The sequence below is a fragment of the Ranitomeya imitator genome, chromosome 2, assembly GCF_032444005.1.
Source record: "Ranitomeya imitator isolate aRanImi1 chromosome 2, aRanImi1.pri, whole genome shotgun sequence".
In the NCBI taxonomy this organism is placed as follows: Eukaryota; Metazoa; Chordata; class Amphibia; order Anura; family Dendrobatidae; genus Ranitomeya; species Ranitomeya imitator.
In genome coordinates, this window is record NC_091283.1 from 835,960,995 (window position 1) to 835,976,173 (window position 15,179).

General features: G+C 40.5%; 1 protein-coding gene across 1 annotated transcript; it reads right to left on the reverse strand.

Moving 5' to 3' along the window:
• Window positions 1-1,624: 1,624 nt before the first annotated feature.
• LOC138666084 (trypsin-like) lies at window positions 1,625-7,054 on the reverse strand. The gene is made up of 5 exons (XM_069754213.1): window positions 7,009-7,054; window positions 4,845-5,007; window positions 4,095-4,348; window positions 3,793-3,929; window positions 1,625-1,990 (listed from the first exon to the last, which is right to left on the reverse strand). The coding sequence occupies exons 1-5, from the start codon at window positions 7,046-7,048 to the stop codon at window positions 1,838-1,840; spliced, it is 747 nt and encodes a 248-aa protein (XP_069610314.1). The 5' UTR covers window positions 7,049-7,054; the 3' UTR covers window positions 1,625-1,837.
• Window positions 7,055-15,179: the final 8,125 nt, after the last annotated feature.

The following is a 15,179-nucleotide window of genomic DNA, read 5'->3' on the forward strand; positions in this document are numbered from 1 at the left end:
GGCAGAGTCATGGCACCTGACCTGTGTCAGCATCCACTGACCTGGCTAGCCTAGCCAGACTTCCTTATACCCTCCCTGTACCTAATGCTTAGCTTATGGCATGCGGCAGCCTTCTCTGATCCCAACAGAAGCTTCTAGCCGCTACCTATTCAGCTATATGATCGCTCCCTTGGATTAGATCAGATGAGAGTTTGTTCAGCGACCTTCGAGGAAGGAGGCGAAGCACGATGTCGGCGCGAGAAGAGGATTCTCCACCGCGGAGCGCGGCAGGACTTTATTCTGGATCTTCAGTCACTGCAGATCCAGAGCTGAAGTGGGTCAGTCTTCAGTGTCGCGGTGGGTGAGTATGATCTCTGTCTGTCTATGTGTCTCTATGTCTGTCTGTGTATCTTTCTTGCAGCTCCTGTCCTACACAGTACCATACTGTATACACAGGTCCACACTATATCCTGCACTGATCCTTCGGTGGGCCAGGGCCTGCCCCCAGCCCCTGCCTCATTCGATAGTCCCTGCTCTGCATGCTAACAGTGTGCACTGAGTGGTGCACGCTTAGTGACCCAGCAGCGGCGAGCAGGTTGTACAAATGATGTGAAGTGCAGCCGCACAGCAGCTCCTAACAGCAGTGCGCAGCCTGCGTGTGTGTGTGAGTGTGTGTGTGAGTGTGTGTGTGTGAGTGTGTGTGTGAGTGCATGCGTGCGTGCGTGTGTGTGGAGTGCCGACCTCACTTTAGCCAGCTGACTGTTCACGGTGTGAGGCTGAGTCTGAGGAGACACAAGCACACACACAATGGAGTCACCTGTTTCTTTCTGTGCTGTGTCTCTTGCTCTTCATCCTCAAAACCAAGTACAGAGGTGGTCTAATGCTGATTGGCTGAAATTCAGCGAATCAGCATTAGTTTTCTTCCTGTGACCTCACGGCACAGCTCAGGCAAGGAGCTGTGATTGGTTGGCCGTCCTGCTCAAGCAGCACAGTGTCTTATGGAGAAACAGAGAGAGGAACATTTATGACTGCAGTGCTGTGACTTGTGAAAGTCTGTAAGTAAAATATATAATGCCTGCAGCGTGAATAGCTTCCCAGCCACTGAGGCAGTTATGGGAGGGGGCCCCCATGCAGAGTGTGGGGGTCACACAGTAAATGTCTAACTTCCTGTGGGCCCCCTCCCCCCACTGTATCAGCTAAATTCCTGTGGGCCCCCACCCAGTCACAGAAATTCCTGTGGCCCCCTCTTCTGGGGAAGGGGACCTTCAGGAAATTAGGTGACACAGTGGGGAAGGGGCCCTCGGGTATAAGACTCCTTCATGACATCTGCTTTATATGTAGGGTGCATGTTAATTGCTACTGTCAATCTCTGTAGTAGTATATAGAGGTCGTGTCCCGTGTGTAGTATATATTATATTATTTCTATATAACTGCATGGTGGGCCCCAAGAATGACTTTTCTCTGGTGGGCCCCGAGGCACTCCAGTCCGACGCTGATACTGTATGTATATAGTGTGGACCTGTTTACAGTATAGTGCTGTGCTTACACTTTATAGGCCTCCCTCCAAAATAGGCCCCGGGCCACCCACCTCTTTAATCCGGCCCTGATTTAACCTAATATCATAATGAAGGACACAACAAAGTTTCACTGATAAATCTATTTGCATCTTTTTTTCTGAAGTTTATTCAGAGTAATTCCAACTATGTGTAATTTTTTATACAGTTAGAGACGGTCAAACTTCACAAGCCTAGTATGGAACGAGATTTGTATGTCGAATTTTATCATAAAATCATTTGTGTGTTCATTTTAGAAATTCCTGGTTGTATGAAGATGTCTACCAACTTGGGTGGAAAAATACCTAATTATGACTAATAATGTCTTTAATCCAATAAATGTAATTGCAGACTTTGGTGTAGACCCACGGATTGTTTCTCTGTGCATCGCATTGATTTCCCCAGGACACAATTCCTTGCAGTTGTCCTTGGCACACAAGAGGTCCACCTTCGTCACCCTAGACAAGAGAACACAGCCTATGAATAAAGCTCTTTTCGTATTCACCAGATAAGCTGGGTGTACATTAATCATATGAATTTCTTGTACATTTCTTCATTTTTGTTGAATACATTCCATATTGTTGATTCCTCCCCACTTTGCCTTCTCCCCTTAATGAATATCCCGATGCATTGTTTGGCCATGCACATTAACACTTGCCCCGCCAGGCCCACAGAGAGTAATAGGGTTGCCCAGAATGTACATTGTGAGCCCTCGTGGGCAGGGTCCTCTCTCCTCCTGTACCAGTTGTGACTTGTATTGTTCAAGATTATTGTACTTGTTTTATTATGTATACCCCTCCTCACATGTAAAGCGCCATGGAATAAATGGCGCTATAATAAATAATAATAATAATAATAATAATAATAATAATAATAATGTGTAACCCTTGACCAGCTTGTATGTTATCATGAACCACATAAGGTCATGTGAGCTGTACATGGCTTTAAGCTTCTGGTCATGAATAATCCTGATAAATGATAGACAGTTCATACTTATTAGGAGGGATGCATTGCCTACTAGTCAGCTGTTATCTTTTTACACCAAGATGTACAATAACAAATTGTATTGTGGTACCGTGTTAGCCAGAAAAATCGATGTGAATACTTTTCTGCCCAATGAAGACAGAAGTATTCTAGGAGTGATACCTTTATTGGCTAACCAGAAAATAATATGTTTGCAGCTTTCAGAGCACAGTGGCTCCTTCTTCAGACAAGATTTGATTTGCCTGAAGAAGGAGCCACTGTGCTCTGAAAGCTGCAAACATATTATTTTCTGGTTAGCCAATAAAGGTATCACTCCTAGAATACTTCTGTCATCATTGGGCAGAAAAGTATTCACATATTCTTACACCAAAGAAGGAATGAGGTATTACACAGTTCCCATTTACCTTAATGGGATGTCTGTAGGACAGGACAACTCCTCTCCACAATCTGGTGAAGTGATGAAGATCCCAAATGGAGATTTTTACCTCTATTAATTTAGAAATCCCTGGTTTTGTCTATAAAAATGAAACTATCCTCTTTAAGATTTTTTTATACTCTGAACTCAGCGCAATAAAATTAGATGATTAATGGGTTGTCCTCTCCTGAACTTTTTGTTCGAAAGTATCTTCTTCCAGTGCTGCTTGGCCTGTCTCCATTCTTCTACTTACATTGTGCAGTGAGTATGCTGTGTTTTTTATCCATTCTAAGATGTTTTTGAAAGAAGAACATTGGAGAGGACAACACCTCTAAGGACTCTAGAGTAATACTCCCAACATTCACATGGGTGTAGGCTAAGTCACTCTTCAAACTAGGAGGATGTAAATATGAAATTACTCCATGGTCCTGATACATCAAGACCAGAGATTTTCTTACCGGTCTTGATGAGGCGGCATAGTGGAGTCAGACACTCCTGATTCATGAAGAGGTGCACACTTCTTTATGAATCTATAGCATCTTACAAGTGGAGCGCGCCTCCGTGCGTGAGGGAGTAGAGTGAGATTTATGGTATAGTGAACGCTACAGCCCGCCATGAAATAGACAAGCTGTGACATCACACCCCTGTTCCACCCCAGCTCTGCCCATATCGGTAGAGCTGAGAAAAAATTGGCAAGAAAATGACAAAATTTGCAAAAATTTGGAGCAAGTCTGAGTTACCCCAACGTTTTGCATCTTTTCAAAGCTTTTACTCCACTTTGTGAGCATAAAAGCTTTGCTGAATCAGAACCATGTGAACAGACCCTACATACAGTATGGACTTAGTAGTAAGATTCATTACCTTACAAGTGGTAAATTTACCAACACGTCCAGCGCAGAACATGTTGTGGGTAAGTCTTCCAGGGTAGTATTTGGAGCAATCATTGCCACTTACAGTGGGGCTTTCCAAGCACTGAAGAGTATAGGCTGGGTAATAGGCTGTGGGGTAAAATTAAAGAAATGTACATTACAGAAATAGAAGCAGTATAGATATATTAGATGGAAAGAAAGAAGAAGGCAGCAAGGTGAAACTTTGGGGCCAATTCGTAAAGACTGGTGTTACATCCATGTTAAAAAATAAACTCCATGTGAACCTTGCCTTACCATCAGAAGGCACTGTGTTTCCCCATCCAGACACGAGGCAGGTAGTAGCGGCACCTGCACACAACGAGGGCAGTGACACTGTTCGAACATAAGAATTTAATGAGATTCTTCTGACCAGTTTGATCAACATGATGTCATTATCCAGGGTATGTTCATCAAATTCTGGGTGCATGAAAATGCGGTAGACGTCAATGGACATCTCGGGACCTTCGTGAGTTGATATGTCATGTTCTCCCAGCACAACCTGAATGTTGCTGCAAATTAAAGATAAAATACAGTTTTGTTACTGTTAAGTCGCATATAAACATATGGTGGATAGTGGGTCCCACAACAACTTGTGGTTGATTCCTACCCCCAACCTAATATACAGTAACTTCAACAATTGAAGTCTCCTATGATCCCTCTTCTTTGCCCACTCCCTGGTTTATCTACAGTTGTCAGCTTTAGGCATTAGCAACTTCTCCCTGAGCTCATCAACCTGAAGCCCAGATGAGGAAACAGTGCAAATTCTTAAAATCTGCTCTAGCATTGTAAAATGTGTGAGGTTAAACACCCAATGAAATGCTAAGGGAGAACAAGGCGCCAAAATGTTCATAAGGCAAGCCGTGGTTTCCCAGATAGAATTGGAAAAATTGGCAACGTCTACATGATGGCCTTCATACACCCATATGTAGCTTTTCTAATCAAGAAGCCGTCAACAGATAAATGGAAGAAAAGATTAATGGCTAAAAATCGGAAGGTTTAACTTACTTCTGATAACACTGTGCAGAAGTTAGAACCCACCCATCTTCAATGAGTGCCCCCCCACAATAATGTCTGCCAGCAACTCGCAGCGACACCTGGTATGGCACAGAATTCTTATAGCAGGTATAACCATTAATGATCTTATCATCTTCATTGGGCCTAGAAAAAACTGGAGAAAAATCAGAGTAAACACGTTTTTCTATAAATGTCATATCTATCTATCTCATATCCATGTATCTATCTGATGTCTATCTATTTGGAGTTGAGAAAAACGGTTTGCAGGACCGTGGCCCAGTGAGTACTTTGAGGGTCCGTGGCCACTGGACCAAAGGACCTTGAGCTTCCTAATATTTGCCTTCCCTCTCCAGCATTCTTCTGATTAGTTGATCCCCTTGATGTCATGATGTCACAAGGGCATTCTAAACAGAAGAGGCGTTCAGGATTCAGGCAGTTAATAGGAAGAATGCAGTGCTCTTCTTTGGCTGCCACTGACTACCAGTGAGGTCTCTATACCAGGATTTTGCAAACTGTTTCGCTCAACTCTATATCTATCTATTGTAAGAAAGTAGGAGGTAGCATCTTGGATGCCAGGTATGTGTCATCGAGGCAGCTGGCCTCTATGATGCAAGTCCCATGAAGTCTGTACCAGTAACACTAAGTTGCTGAAAGGGTTTTTACTTGACTGGATTTTAGGTCCAGGATTTAAGAGTTACCAAAAGTTTGCTCCCACAGTCCAGTCTGGGTGTAACAGGCCTAATAATAGGCAGCTTGTGTTGTGAATAATGGTGAACTGTCTATGCTAAAGATTGTTTTTGATTTACTTTGCATTACCCAGAGAAAGGACTGTTTGTTATTCCTTTGTGCTGTATAAATGACGTTTCATGTGCAGCTGTAAAGTTTAATAAGGACAATAAACTTCATTCTTTTTGATATAAAAACCCTGACTACACCATGCATGTAGCTTGATTTGTTGACACGCACTTTTACTAATGTAATTGTTGAATTTAAAAAAAATTGTAAAGAGTCCTATAAGGATGAAGCAAACATATCATTATATGATTATGCATAAATAAGAGATAAATAAGAGTTGAGAACTATTTAAAAAAAAATACAACTACAGTCTATGAATAATAGGTAATGTAAAATTAAAAGACATTACAGAAGATATATTTATTACATAGAGGCGTACTGATAACTAAAGCTGTATCTCTCTCTACCAGTACAATGTGCATGTAAAGAAGAAGAAAGCACGGTGGCTCAGTGGCTAGCACTGCAGCGCTGGGGTCCTGGGTTCAAATCCCACCAAGGACAACATCTTCAAGGAGTTTGTATGTTTTCCCCGTGTTTGTGTGGGTTTCCTCCGGGCACTCCGGTTTCCTCCCACATTCCAAAAACATACCGATAGGGATTCTAGATTGTGAACCCCATTGGGGACAGCGATGATAATGTGTGCAAGCTGTAAAGCGCTGCGGAATATGTTAGCGCTACATGAAAATTAAGTTTTATTTTATTTAAAGTTATTTAGATATGTAGCAAGAGAAATTGCTCCTATATGTATAATATATCTTATACTCTTCGTAAACCTTTCAAAACTGCTTCAGGAATTGAAAAAGTTCTCCCAAAGGTATTTAAAAAATGAGCATTTCTTGAAGTGACTTCCACTTACAAAACTATTTGAAGAATTCCAACTGGAAAAAGCCTTAGAATCTAGCAATAAAACTTTCGTGCCAGTTGGTTCCATTGCATCGTTTGCACAAGAACCCCAAAATATTAGTTTCTTTTTTTTGTTACAGAAGGTCCTGTGGATCCTTTTTGGGTAAGTTGGGTCATATGTGCTGTTTTCAAGTGTACACTCATCATGTACTTTACACCACAAAACTTGCAACACAACTTAAAAAGTCTCAATTTTTTGTGCAACAGTTTTACTCCAACTCTTCCAACTTTTTTGAAAAGTGAGTGAAGTATGCACCTAATTAATGAATTTGACCCTGGACCAAGACTGGTTCACCTTTCACCTTTCTTTAGGTCCCAAGATCATAATTCTAAACCTTCCGGGTCACATTGGATCCAGGAATCAAGCTCTACGAAGGATCCACCGCAAATATTTGGAATCCAATTCCATGTACAATGTCATACCGTAAAACAAGAATATTTAATTATAAAAACTTACCGCCAGCTACGAGGAAAGCGATAAACACAAGACCTTTCATTGTGGCGATGTCTAATAGTACCGCCACACATCTCCTATTTATATGATACGAGAGATTCAGGTAAAAAGGTCAAGGGCACCGAATACTTTAACTTGTTTTTGGCTTAATGAATGAATAATGAAATTATACACAGATGGCTATGATTATTTCTTTCCCATGCGATAAATTGTACATAAGGAAGTTTATTTTAAAAAAAGAACATTTTATTGAGCGGGGAGTGGTTTTATCGTTGATGAGATATTAGAATGCGTCAAGGTCTAGATGAGGAAATCTAGTTCTGCAAACTCAAGCTGCCAGAAAGGGTTTAAAAAATACCCAAAAAACTCTTAGATTCACCTCTCTTCGGCCGGTGCTCTTTGTGCCCGGCGGCTGCCATCGCTCCCGCTCACGTCTGATCTTCTGTTCTTCTTTCTCCCGGTCTTCTGGCAGGAAAATGATTTGGCCTGGAAGCATTAAAGGAGATGTCAACAGTTTTTAAATCACAAGAATTAATACCTAAAGATGAGTAGAGACAAGCGAATCTTTTCAAATTGGATTTTCTCACCTTCATTTAGGTTTTCCTATGAATTTGATTTTCAGCCAAGGAAGTGTGCAAAAAAATTATTATTTTTGTTACATTATTATTATTTATTTTTTTAACAACACGCACGTGTGTGGTAGACAGTTGCATTTAAATTTCTGCAATGTGCAGATTTTTCTTTTGTCTTTAATAAAAATTGACAAAAAAAGGAAAAAGAAATGCATGAAAAGTCTCAGAAGTCAGGAAGCACGCTTTCTGTGACACACAAGCCTTGATTTCAGAATTTTCTATTTTTCCATTCGCAGGCTAAGGCCAGTGTCACATTTGAGAAACTCGCGCAAGTCTCTTGCCTCAATACCACGGCACTCGGGAACGGAGTTTGCAGCTGCATGTATTTGTTCCCGAGTGCCGGTAGCAGTGTCGGGTATTGAGGCGAGAGTTTCTCACATCGCAATTGCAAGTGTGACACCAGCCTAAGACTACCTGTTAGCCCCTGGGATTTTCCACTGCATAGGATAGATCCAAAGCCTTGTCCGGTGCTGTGGTCTCCCATTCAGGCTCAGCTGCTGGGATGACTGCTCAGAACAGACTCCGGATCCAGCACCTTGCCCAGGCTCGTGCTGTATGTGTAGTTACTGCTGGCTCTCCAGCTAAGCCTATGGTGACTACTGGTATACACGTGCAGCATTGTGCTCTGGAGCCTTATCCAGATTTAACCCTACTGAGCATGTCCGTGATGTGGTGCCTTCTCATTGGTGCTCGGATGTCAGCTGCTCTGGTGATGTGGCAGCTTCAGATTGGTCCACAGGCAAGATCCATGTGTGTATGAACTTTGCAACTTTGTGGTCTATGCATGTGCTCAGGCTTGGTTGTAAGGCATTAGACTTCTGGCTCCTCCGTAGAGGAGTTTGTTTGTATGAATTCAGGGCTGGCGTATAGCCGCTAGAATTCCAGAACCTCCGGAGAGGAGTTGTTTTGAGTGCAGTTGCTGACTGGATGACCACTGTATGCTACCTGCTCCCTTAGTGAGCGTTTTGATCCTCTGTGAGGTTAACAGGGATCGTATCTAGCATCATTTCTATTCTTTTCCTGTGTGCGAGTGACACAGCTCTATAGCAGAGCCTCTATTTCATTACTGTGTGCGAGTGACACAGCTGAAGTGCAGAGCATTTATACAGTTTCTCTGTTTTTTGTTTAGTTTTGTGTGTTTTGCTTATTTTTTTGCACAACTCAATATTTTATTTGTGCCTCTTTTGAAGTCTTCTTCATATGTGCTCCCCTATTTTGTTTTGTGGGCAGAGTTCAGGGATTCTAGACTATTTCAGCTGATTCATCAATTGCAACTTTTTAAACAGTCGCAAAATTTGAAGCAACTTTACTCCAGTCTAACATCCAGACGCTCACCCCAATTTGTTTTATGATTGCTCAAAAATAGTTAAGGAAAGTAGCCCTTTATTTAACTTTGTACAAAAGTCACAAAAAGTGCGCTCCATTTCCATGAATTTAGCTCAATAAGAGTCAACAAATAACACAAGACAAATTAAGAAAGTGACAAAAAAATTGCAAGTGTACCGATGGTATTAGCTTCGAAAACAATGGCAAGTACCAATACTATTATTCATATTGGGGGAAAATATAGTACTGCAGTGCAAAGGGGGCAGTATTATAGTAGATAAATTCTTGTACATAGGAGCAGTATTATACTGCTAAAGAGGGGAGAAGCCAGCGCTGCCTAAGGTTAAGACGCAATACATAAAAGTGCAAATGCACATATTGATTTCTAACTGTATTTTCAAAATGAGACATTTAGCAAACAATTGATCAATTCTTTGAGCCACCCGCCACTTCACGGCATTCTCATATTAGGGCAGTCCTACACTACGTTATTTATATTCGCTGTGCCATTAAGGCCTCCTAAATTAACTAAAAGCAATACCACATTAAATGCAAGCTGTACCTGGAGCATTACTGAGTCACCCCCATAGCGCCAGAGGAGGCAAGCGAGGATAAAGGTTGACCAGGTCCAAACAGACATTTCAGATCCAACCTCCACACTGCCCATCCAGCACCACAGATAAAGAATGAGACACAAGTGCATAATTAAACAAAGCCTATGGCAGGGCAGGGCTGCTGTGTGTGTGTACAGCAGCCTATCAATCACAGAAACACAAAAAGAATTGCGCACTTAACCCGGTCTTTCTACTCTTTATACATTCAGGAGGCCATAATGGCACAACGTAAATAAAATACGTAGAATAGGACTGCCCCATTATGAGAATGCCGTGAAGTGGCGGGGTAGCTCAAAGAATTGATCAATTGTTTGCTAAATGTCTCATATTTGAAATACAGTCAGAATTTATTATGTGCAATTGCACTTCAGTTATTGCGTTCTGACCATAAGCAGTGCTGGCTTCTTCCCTTTTTTTGCTTTGCATTGGTATGTGGCTGACCACCACTGTTGCCGCGCATGCTGGGTTATGTGCGCCATTCTTTCTGTGTTCACTGTGATTGATAGGCTGCTGTGCACACACACAGCAGCCCTGCCCTGCCTCAGGCTCCAGTTAATTGTGCACCTGTGTCTCAGCCTGTCTCACCTTTCATCTTTGGTGCTGGTTTGGCAGTGTGGAAGCCAGATCTGAAATGTCCACACTGGACCTGATCGGCGTTTACCTGCGCTTGCCTTTCCTGGCACCAAGGGAGTGATTCTGAAAATGCTCCAGGTACAGTTCGCATGTAATGTGGTCTTTCTACTCTTTATACATTCAGGAGGCCATAATGGCACAACGTAAATAAAATATGTAGAATAGGACTGCCCCAATATGAGATTGCCGTGAAGTGGCGGGGTAGCTCAAAGAATTGATCAATTGTTTGCTAAATGTCTCATATTTGAAATACAGTTAGAATTTATTATGTGCAATTGCACTTCAGTTTTTGCGTTCTGACCATAAGCAGTGCTGGCTTCTTCCCTTTTTTTTGCTCAGTATTATACTGGTTATATTCTTCTACATAGGGGGCAGTATTATAGTAGTTACATTCTTGTGCATGGGAGCAGTATTATAGTGGTTATATTCTTGTACATGGGGCAGTATAATATTCTTGTACATAGGAGCAGTATTATAGTAGCTATATTCTTGTACATAGGGGCAGTATTATAGCAGTTACATTCATGTACATGGGGCAGTATTATAGTAGTTATATTCTTGTACATAGGGGCAGTATTACAGTAGTTATATTCTTGTACATAGGAGGCGGTATTATAGTAGTTATATTCTTGTATATAGAAGCAGTGTTATAGTAGTTATATTCTTGTACATAGGGGCAGTATTATAGTAGTTATATTCTCGTACATAGGGGCAGTATTATAGTAGTTATATTCTTGTACATAGGAGCAGTATTATAGTAGTTATATTCTTGTACATAGCAGTATTATAGTAGTTATATTCTTGTACATTGGAGCAGTATTATAGTAGTAATATTCTTGTATATAGGGGCAGTATTATAGTGGTTATATTCTTGTACATAGGGCAGTATAATATTCTTGTAACAAAGAAAGCAGGATTTCCAGCTCCAGGACGTAAATATAAAAGCAGTAATTCTTTATTCCATGATTAAAATAGCAAAGGCTGACAATAAAGCGGAGAAAGCATCACACAACAGTCCTAACAGTTGGGACTGTTGTGTGATGCTTTCTCCAGTTTATTGTCAGCCATTGCTATTTTAATCATGGAATAAAGAATTACTGCTTTTATATTTACGTCCTGGAGCTGGAAATCCTGCTTTCTTTGTTACAAGAATATTATACTGCCCTATGTACAAGAATATAACCACTATAATACTGCCCCTATATACAAGAATATTACTACTATAATATAATACGGCGGAGACATCTTTTTCCCTGCTCGGATGCCGTTACCACAGCCTTTGGACATTCACGGGTGAGCTGAATATCTTTTGTTTTTTTCTGATAATATTTTTGTATATAGGAGCAGTATTATAGTAGTTATATTCTTGTACATAGGAGCAGTATTATAGTAGTTATATTCTTGTACATAGGGGCAGAATTATAGTAGTTATATTCTTGTACATAGGAGCAGTATTATAGTAGTTATATTCTTGTACATAGGGGGAGTATTATAGTAGTTATATTCTTGTACATAGGAGCAGTATTATAGTAGTTATATTGTGTATAGGTGCAGTACTATAGTAGTTATATTCTTGTACATAGGGGCAGTATTATAATAGTTATAATCTTGTACAAAGGGGGCAGTATTATAGTAGTTATATTCTTGTATATAGGGAGCAGTATTATAGTAGTTACATTCTTGTACATAGGGGCAGTATTATTGCAGTTATATTCATGAAGATAGGGGCAGTATTATAGTAGTTATATTCTTGTGTATAGGGGCAGTAGTAGGCTAAGTTCACACTTTGCGGATTCCACTGCGGATTTTTCCGCAGCAGAATTCCAAAATCCGCAGTGAAAACCCGTCGCGGTTTTTACTGCGGATTTATCGCGATTTTTACTGCGGATTCTTATGCGGATTTTCATCTGCAGTTTCCTATTGGAGCAGGTGAAAATCCGCAGAAAAGAAGTGACATGCTGCGGAATGTAAGCCACAGCGTTTCCGCGCGTTTTTTTCCGCAGCATGTGCACAGCGGTTTTTGTTTCCCTAGGTTTACATTGTACTGTAAACTCATGGGAAACTGCTGCGGATCCGCAGCGGTCAAATCCGCTGAGGATCCGCAGCAAAATCCGCAAAGTGTGAACATAGCCTTATAGTAGTTATATTCTTGCACATAGGGGCAGTATTATAGTAGTTATATTCTTGTGCATAGGAGCAGTATTATAGTAGTTATATTCTTGTGTATAGGGGAGTATTATAGTAGTTATATTCTTTTACATAGAGGCAGTATTATAGTAGTTATATTCTTGTACATAGGAGCAGTATTATAGTAGTTATATTCTTGTACATAGGAGCAATATTATACAAGTTATATTCTTGTACATAGGGGCAGTATTATAGTAGTTATATTCTTGTACATAGGGGCAGTATTATAGTAGTTATATTCTTGTATTTTGGGGGCAGTATTATAGTAGTTATATTCTTGTACATTGAGGCAGCATTATAGTAGTTATATTCTTGTATATAGGGGCAGTATTATAGTAGTTATATTCTTGTACATAGGAGCAGTATTATAGTAGTTATATTCTTGTACATAGGAGCAGTATTATAGTAGTTATATTCTTGTACATAGGGGCAGTATTATCTACTATATAATTGTCTAAGGGTCACTTCCGTCTGTCTGTCTTTCTGTCTATCTTTCTGTCTATCTGTCACGGATATTCATTGGTCGCGGCCTCTGTCTGTCCTGGAAATCCAAGTCGCTGATTGGTCGTGGCAAAACAGCCACGACCAATCAGCGACGGGCTCAGTCCGGAAGAAAATGGCCGCTCCTTACTACCCGCAGTCAGTGGCCGGTGCCCACATACTCTCCTCCACTCACCGCTCACACAGGGTTAATGCCGGCGGTCACGGACCGAGTTATGCCGCGGGTAACGCACTCCATTACCATTACTATTAACCCTGTGTGTCCCCAACCTTTTACTATTGATGCTGCCTATGCGGCATCAATAGTAAAAAAATGTAAAGTTAAAAATAATAAAAAAACATAAAACCTGCTATACTCACTGTCCGCTGAGCCGCTCGCGCCTGCCGCCATCTTCCGTTCCCAGCGATGCATTGCGAAATTACCCAGAAGACTTAGCGGTCTCGCGAGTCCGCTAAGTCATCTGGGTAATTTCTCAATGCATCCTGGGAACGGAAGATGGAGGCAGCCGCGCACCTATCGCCGGAGCTCCGATGGATCCCAGGACGTGAGTATATAACTATTTTTTATTTTAATTATTTTTTTAACAGGGATATGGTGCCCACACTGCTGTATACTATGTGGGCTGTGTTACATACCGCGTGGCTCTGTGCTGTATACTACATAGGCAGTGTTATATACTCCGTGGGCTGTGCTATATATTACGTGGCCACTGTTATATACTGAGTGGGCTGTGCTGTACACTACGTCACTGGGCAATATACTACGTCACTGGGCAATATACTACGTGGCTGGGCAATATACTACGTGGCTGGGCAATATACTACGTGGCTCTGGGAAATATACTACGTGGCTCTGTGCTGAATACTACGTGGCTCTGTGCTGTATACTACGTCGCTGGGCAATATACTATGTGGCTGGGCAATATACTACGTGACTGGGCAATATACTACGTAGCTGGGCAAAATACTACCTGACTGGGCAATATACTACGTGACTGGGCAATAAACTACGTGGGCTATGCAATATACTACGTGGACATGCATATTCTAGAATACCCGATGCGTTAGAATCGGGCCAACATCTAGTAGTAGTTATATTGTTGTACATAGGAGCAGTATTATAGTAGTTATATTCTTGTACATAGGGGCAGTATTATAGTAGTTATATTCTTGTACATAGAGGCAGTATTATAGTAGTTATATTCTTGTACATAGGAGCAGTATTATAGTAGTTATATTCTTGTACATAGATGCAGTATTATAGTAGTTATATTCTTGTACATAGGGGCAGTATTATAGTAGTTATATTCTTGTACATAGGGGGCAGTATTATAGTAGTTATAATCTTGTACATAGATGCAGTATTATAGTAGTTATATTCTTGTACATAGGGGCAGTATTACAGCAGTTATATTCTTCTACATAGGAGCAGTATTATAGTAGATATATTCGTGTACATAGGGGCAGTATTATAGTAGTTATAATCTTGTACATAGGAGCAGTATTACAGTAGTTATATTCATCTACATAGGAGCAGTATTATAGTAGATATATTCTTGTACATAGGGGCAGTATTACAGTAGTTATATTCTTCTACATAGGAGCAGTATTATAGTAGATATATTCTTGTACATAGGGGCAGTATTATAGTAGTTATATGCTTGTACATAGGGGCAGTATTACAGCAGTTATATTCTTCTACATAGGAGCAGTATTATAGTAGATATATTCATGTACATAGGGGCAGTATTATAGTAGTTATATTCTTGTACATAGGAGCAGTATTACAGTAGTTATATTCATCTACATAGGAGCAGTATTATAGTAGATATATTCTTGTACATAGGGGCAGTATTACAGTAGTTATATTCTTCTACATAGGAGCAGTATTATAGTAGTTATATTCTTGTATATAGGGGGCAGTATTACAGTAGTTATATTCCTGTACATAGGAGCAGTATTATAGTAGTTATATTCTTGTACATAGGGGCAGTATTATAGTAGTTATATTCTTGCACATAGAGGCAGTATTATAGTAGTTATATTCTTGTATATAGGGGGCAGTATTATAGTAGTTATATTCCTGTACATAGGGGCAGTATTATAGTAGTTATATTCTTGCACATAGGGGCAGTATTATAGTAGTTATATTCTTGTGTATAGGGGGCAGTATTATAGTAGTTATATTCTTATATATAGGGGGCAGTATTATAGTAGTTATATTCCTGTACATAGGAGCAGTATTATAGTAGTTATATTCTTGTACATAGGGGCAGTATTA

Bases quoted from the DNA above. Each gene is read 5' to 3' on its own strand.
- LOC138666084 (XM_069754213.1), bottom strand. From the start codon at position 7,048: ATGAAAGGTCTTGTGTTTATCGCTTTCCTCGTAGCTGGCG. The intron at 5,008-7,008 runs GTAAGTTTTTAT...ATTTTTCTCCAG, and splicing joins CGCTTTCCTCGTAGCTGGCG to TTTTTTCTAGGCCCAATGAA. The intron at 4,349-4,844 runs GTAAGTTAAACC...TTTAATTTGCAG, and splicing joins TCTGCACAGTGTTATCAGAA to CAACATTCAGGTTGTGCTGG.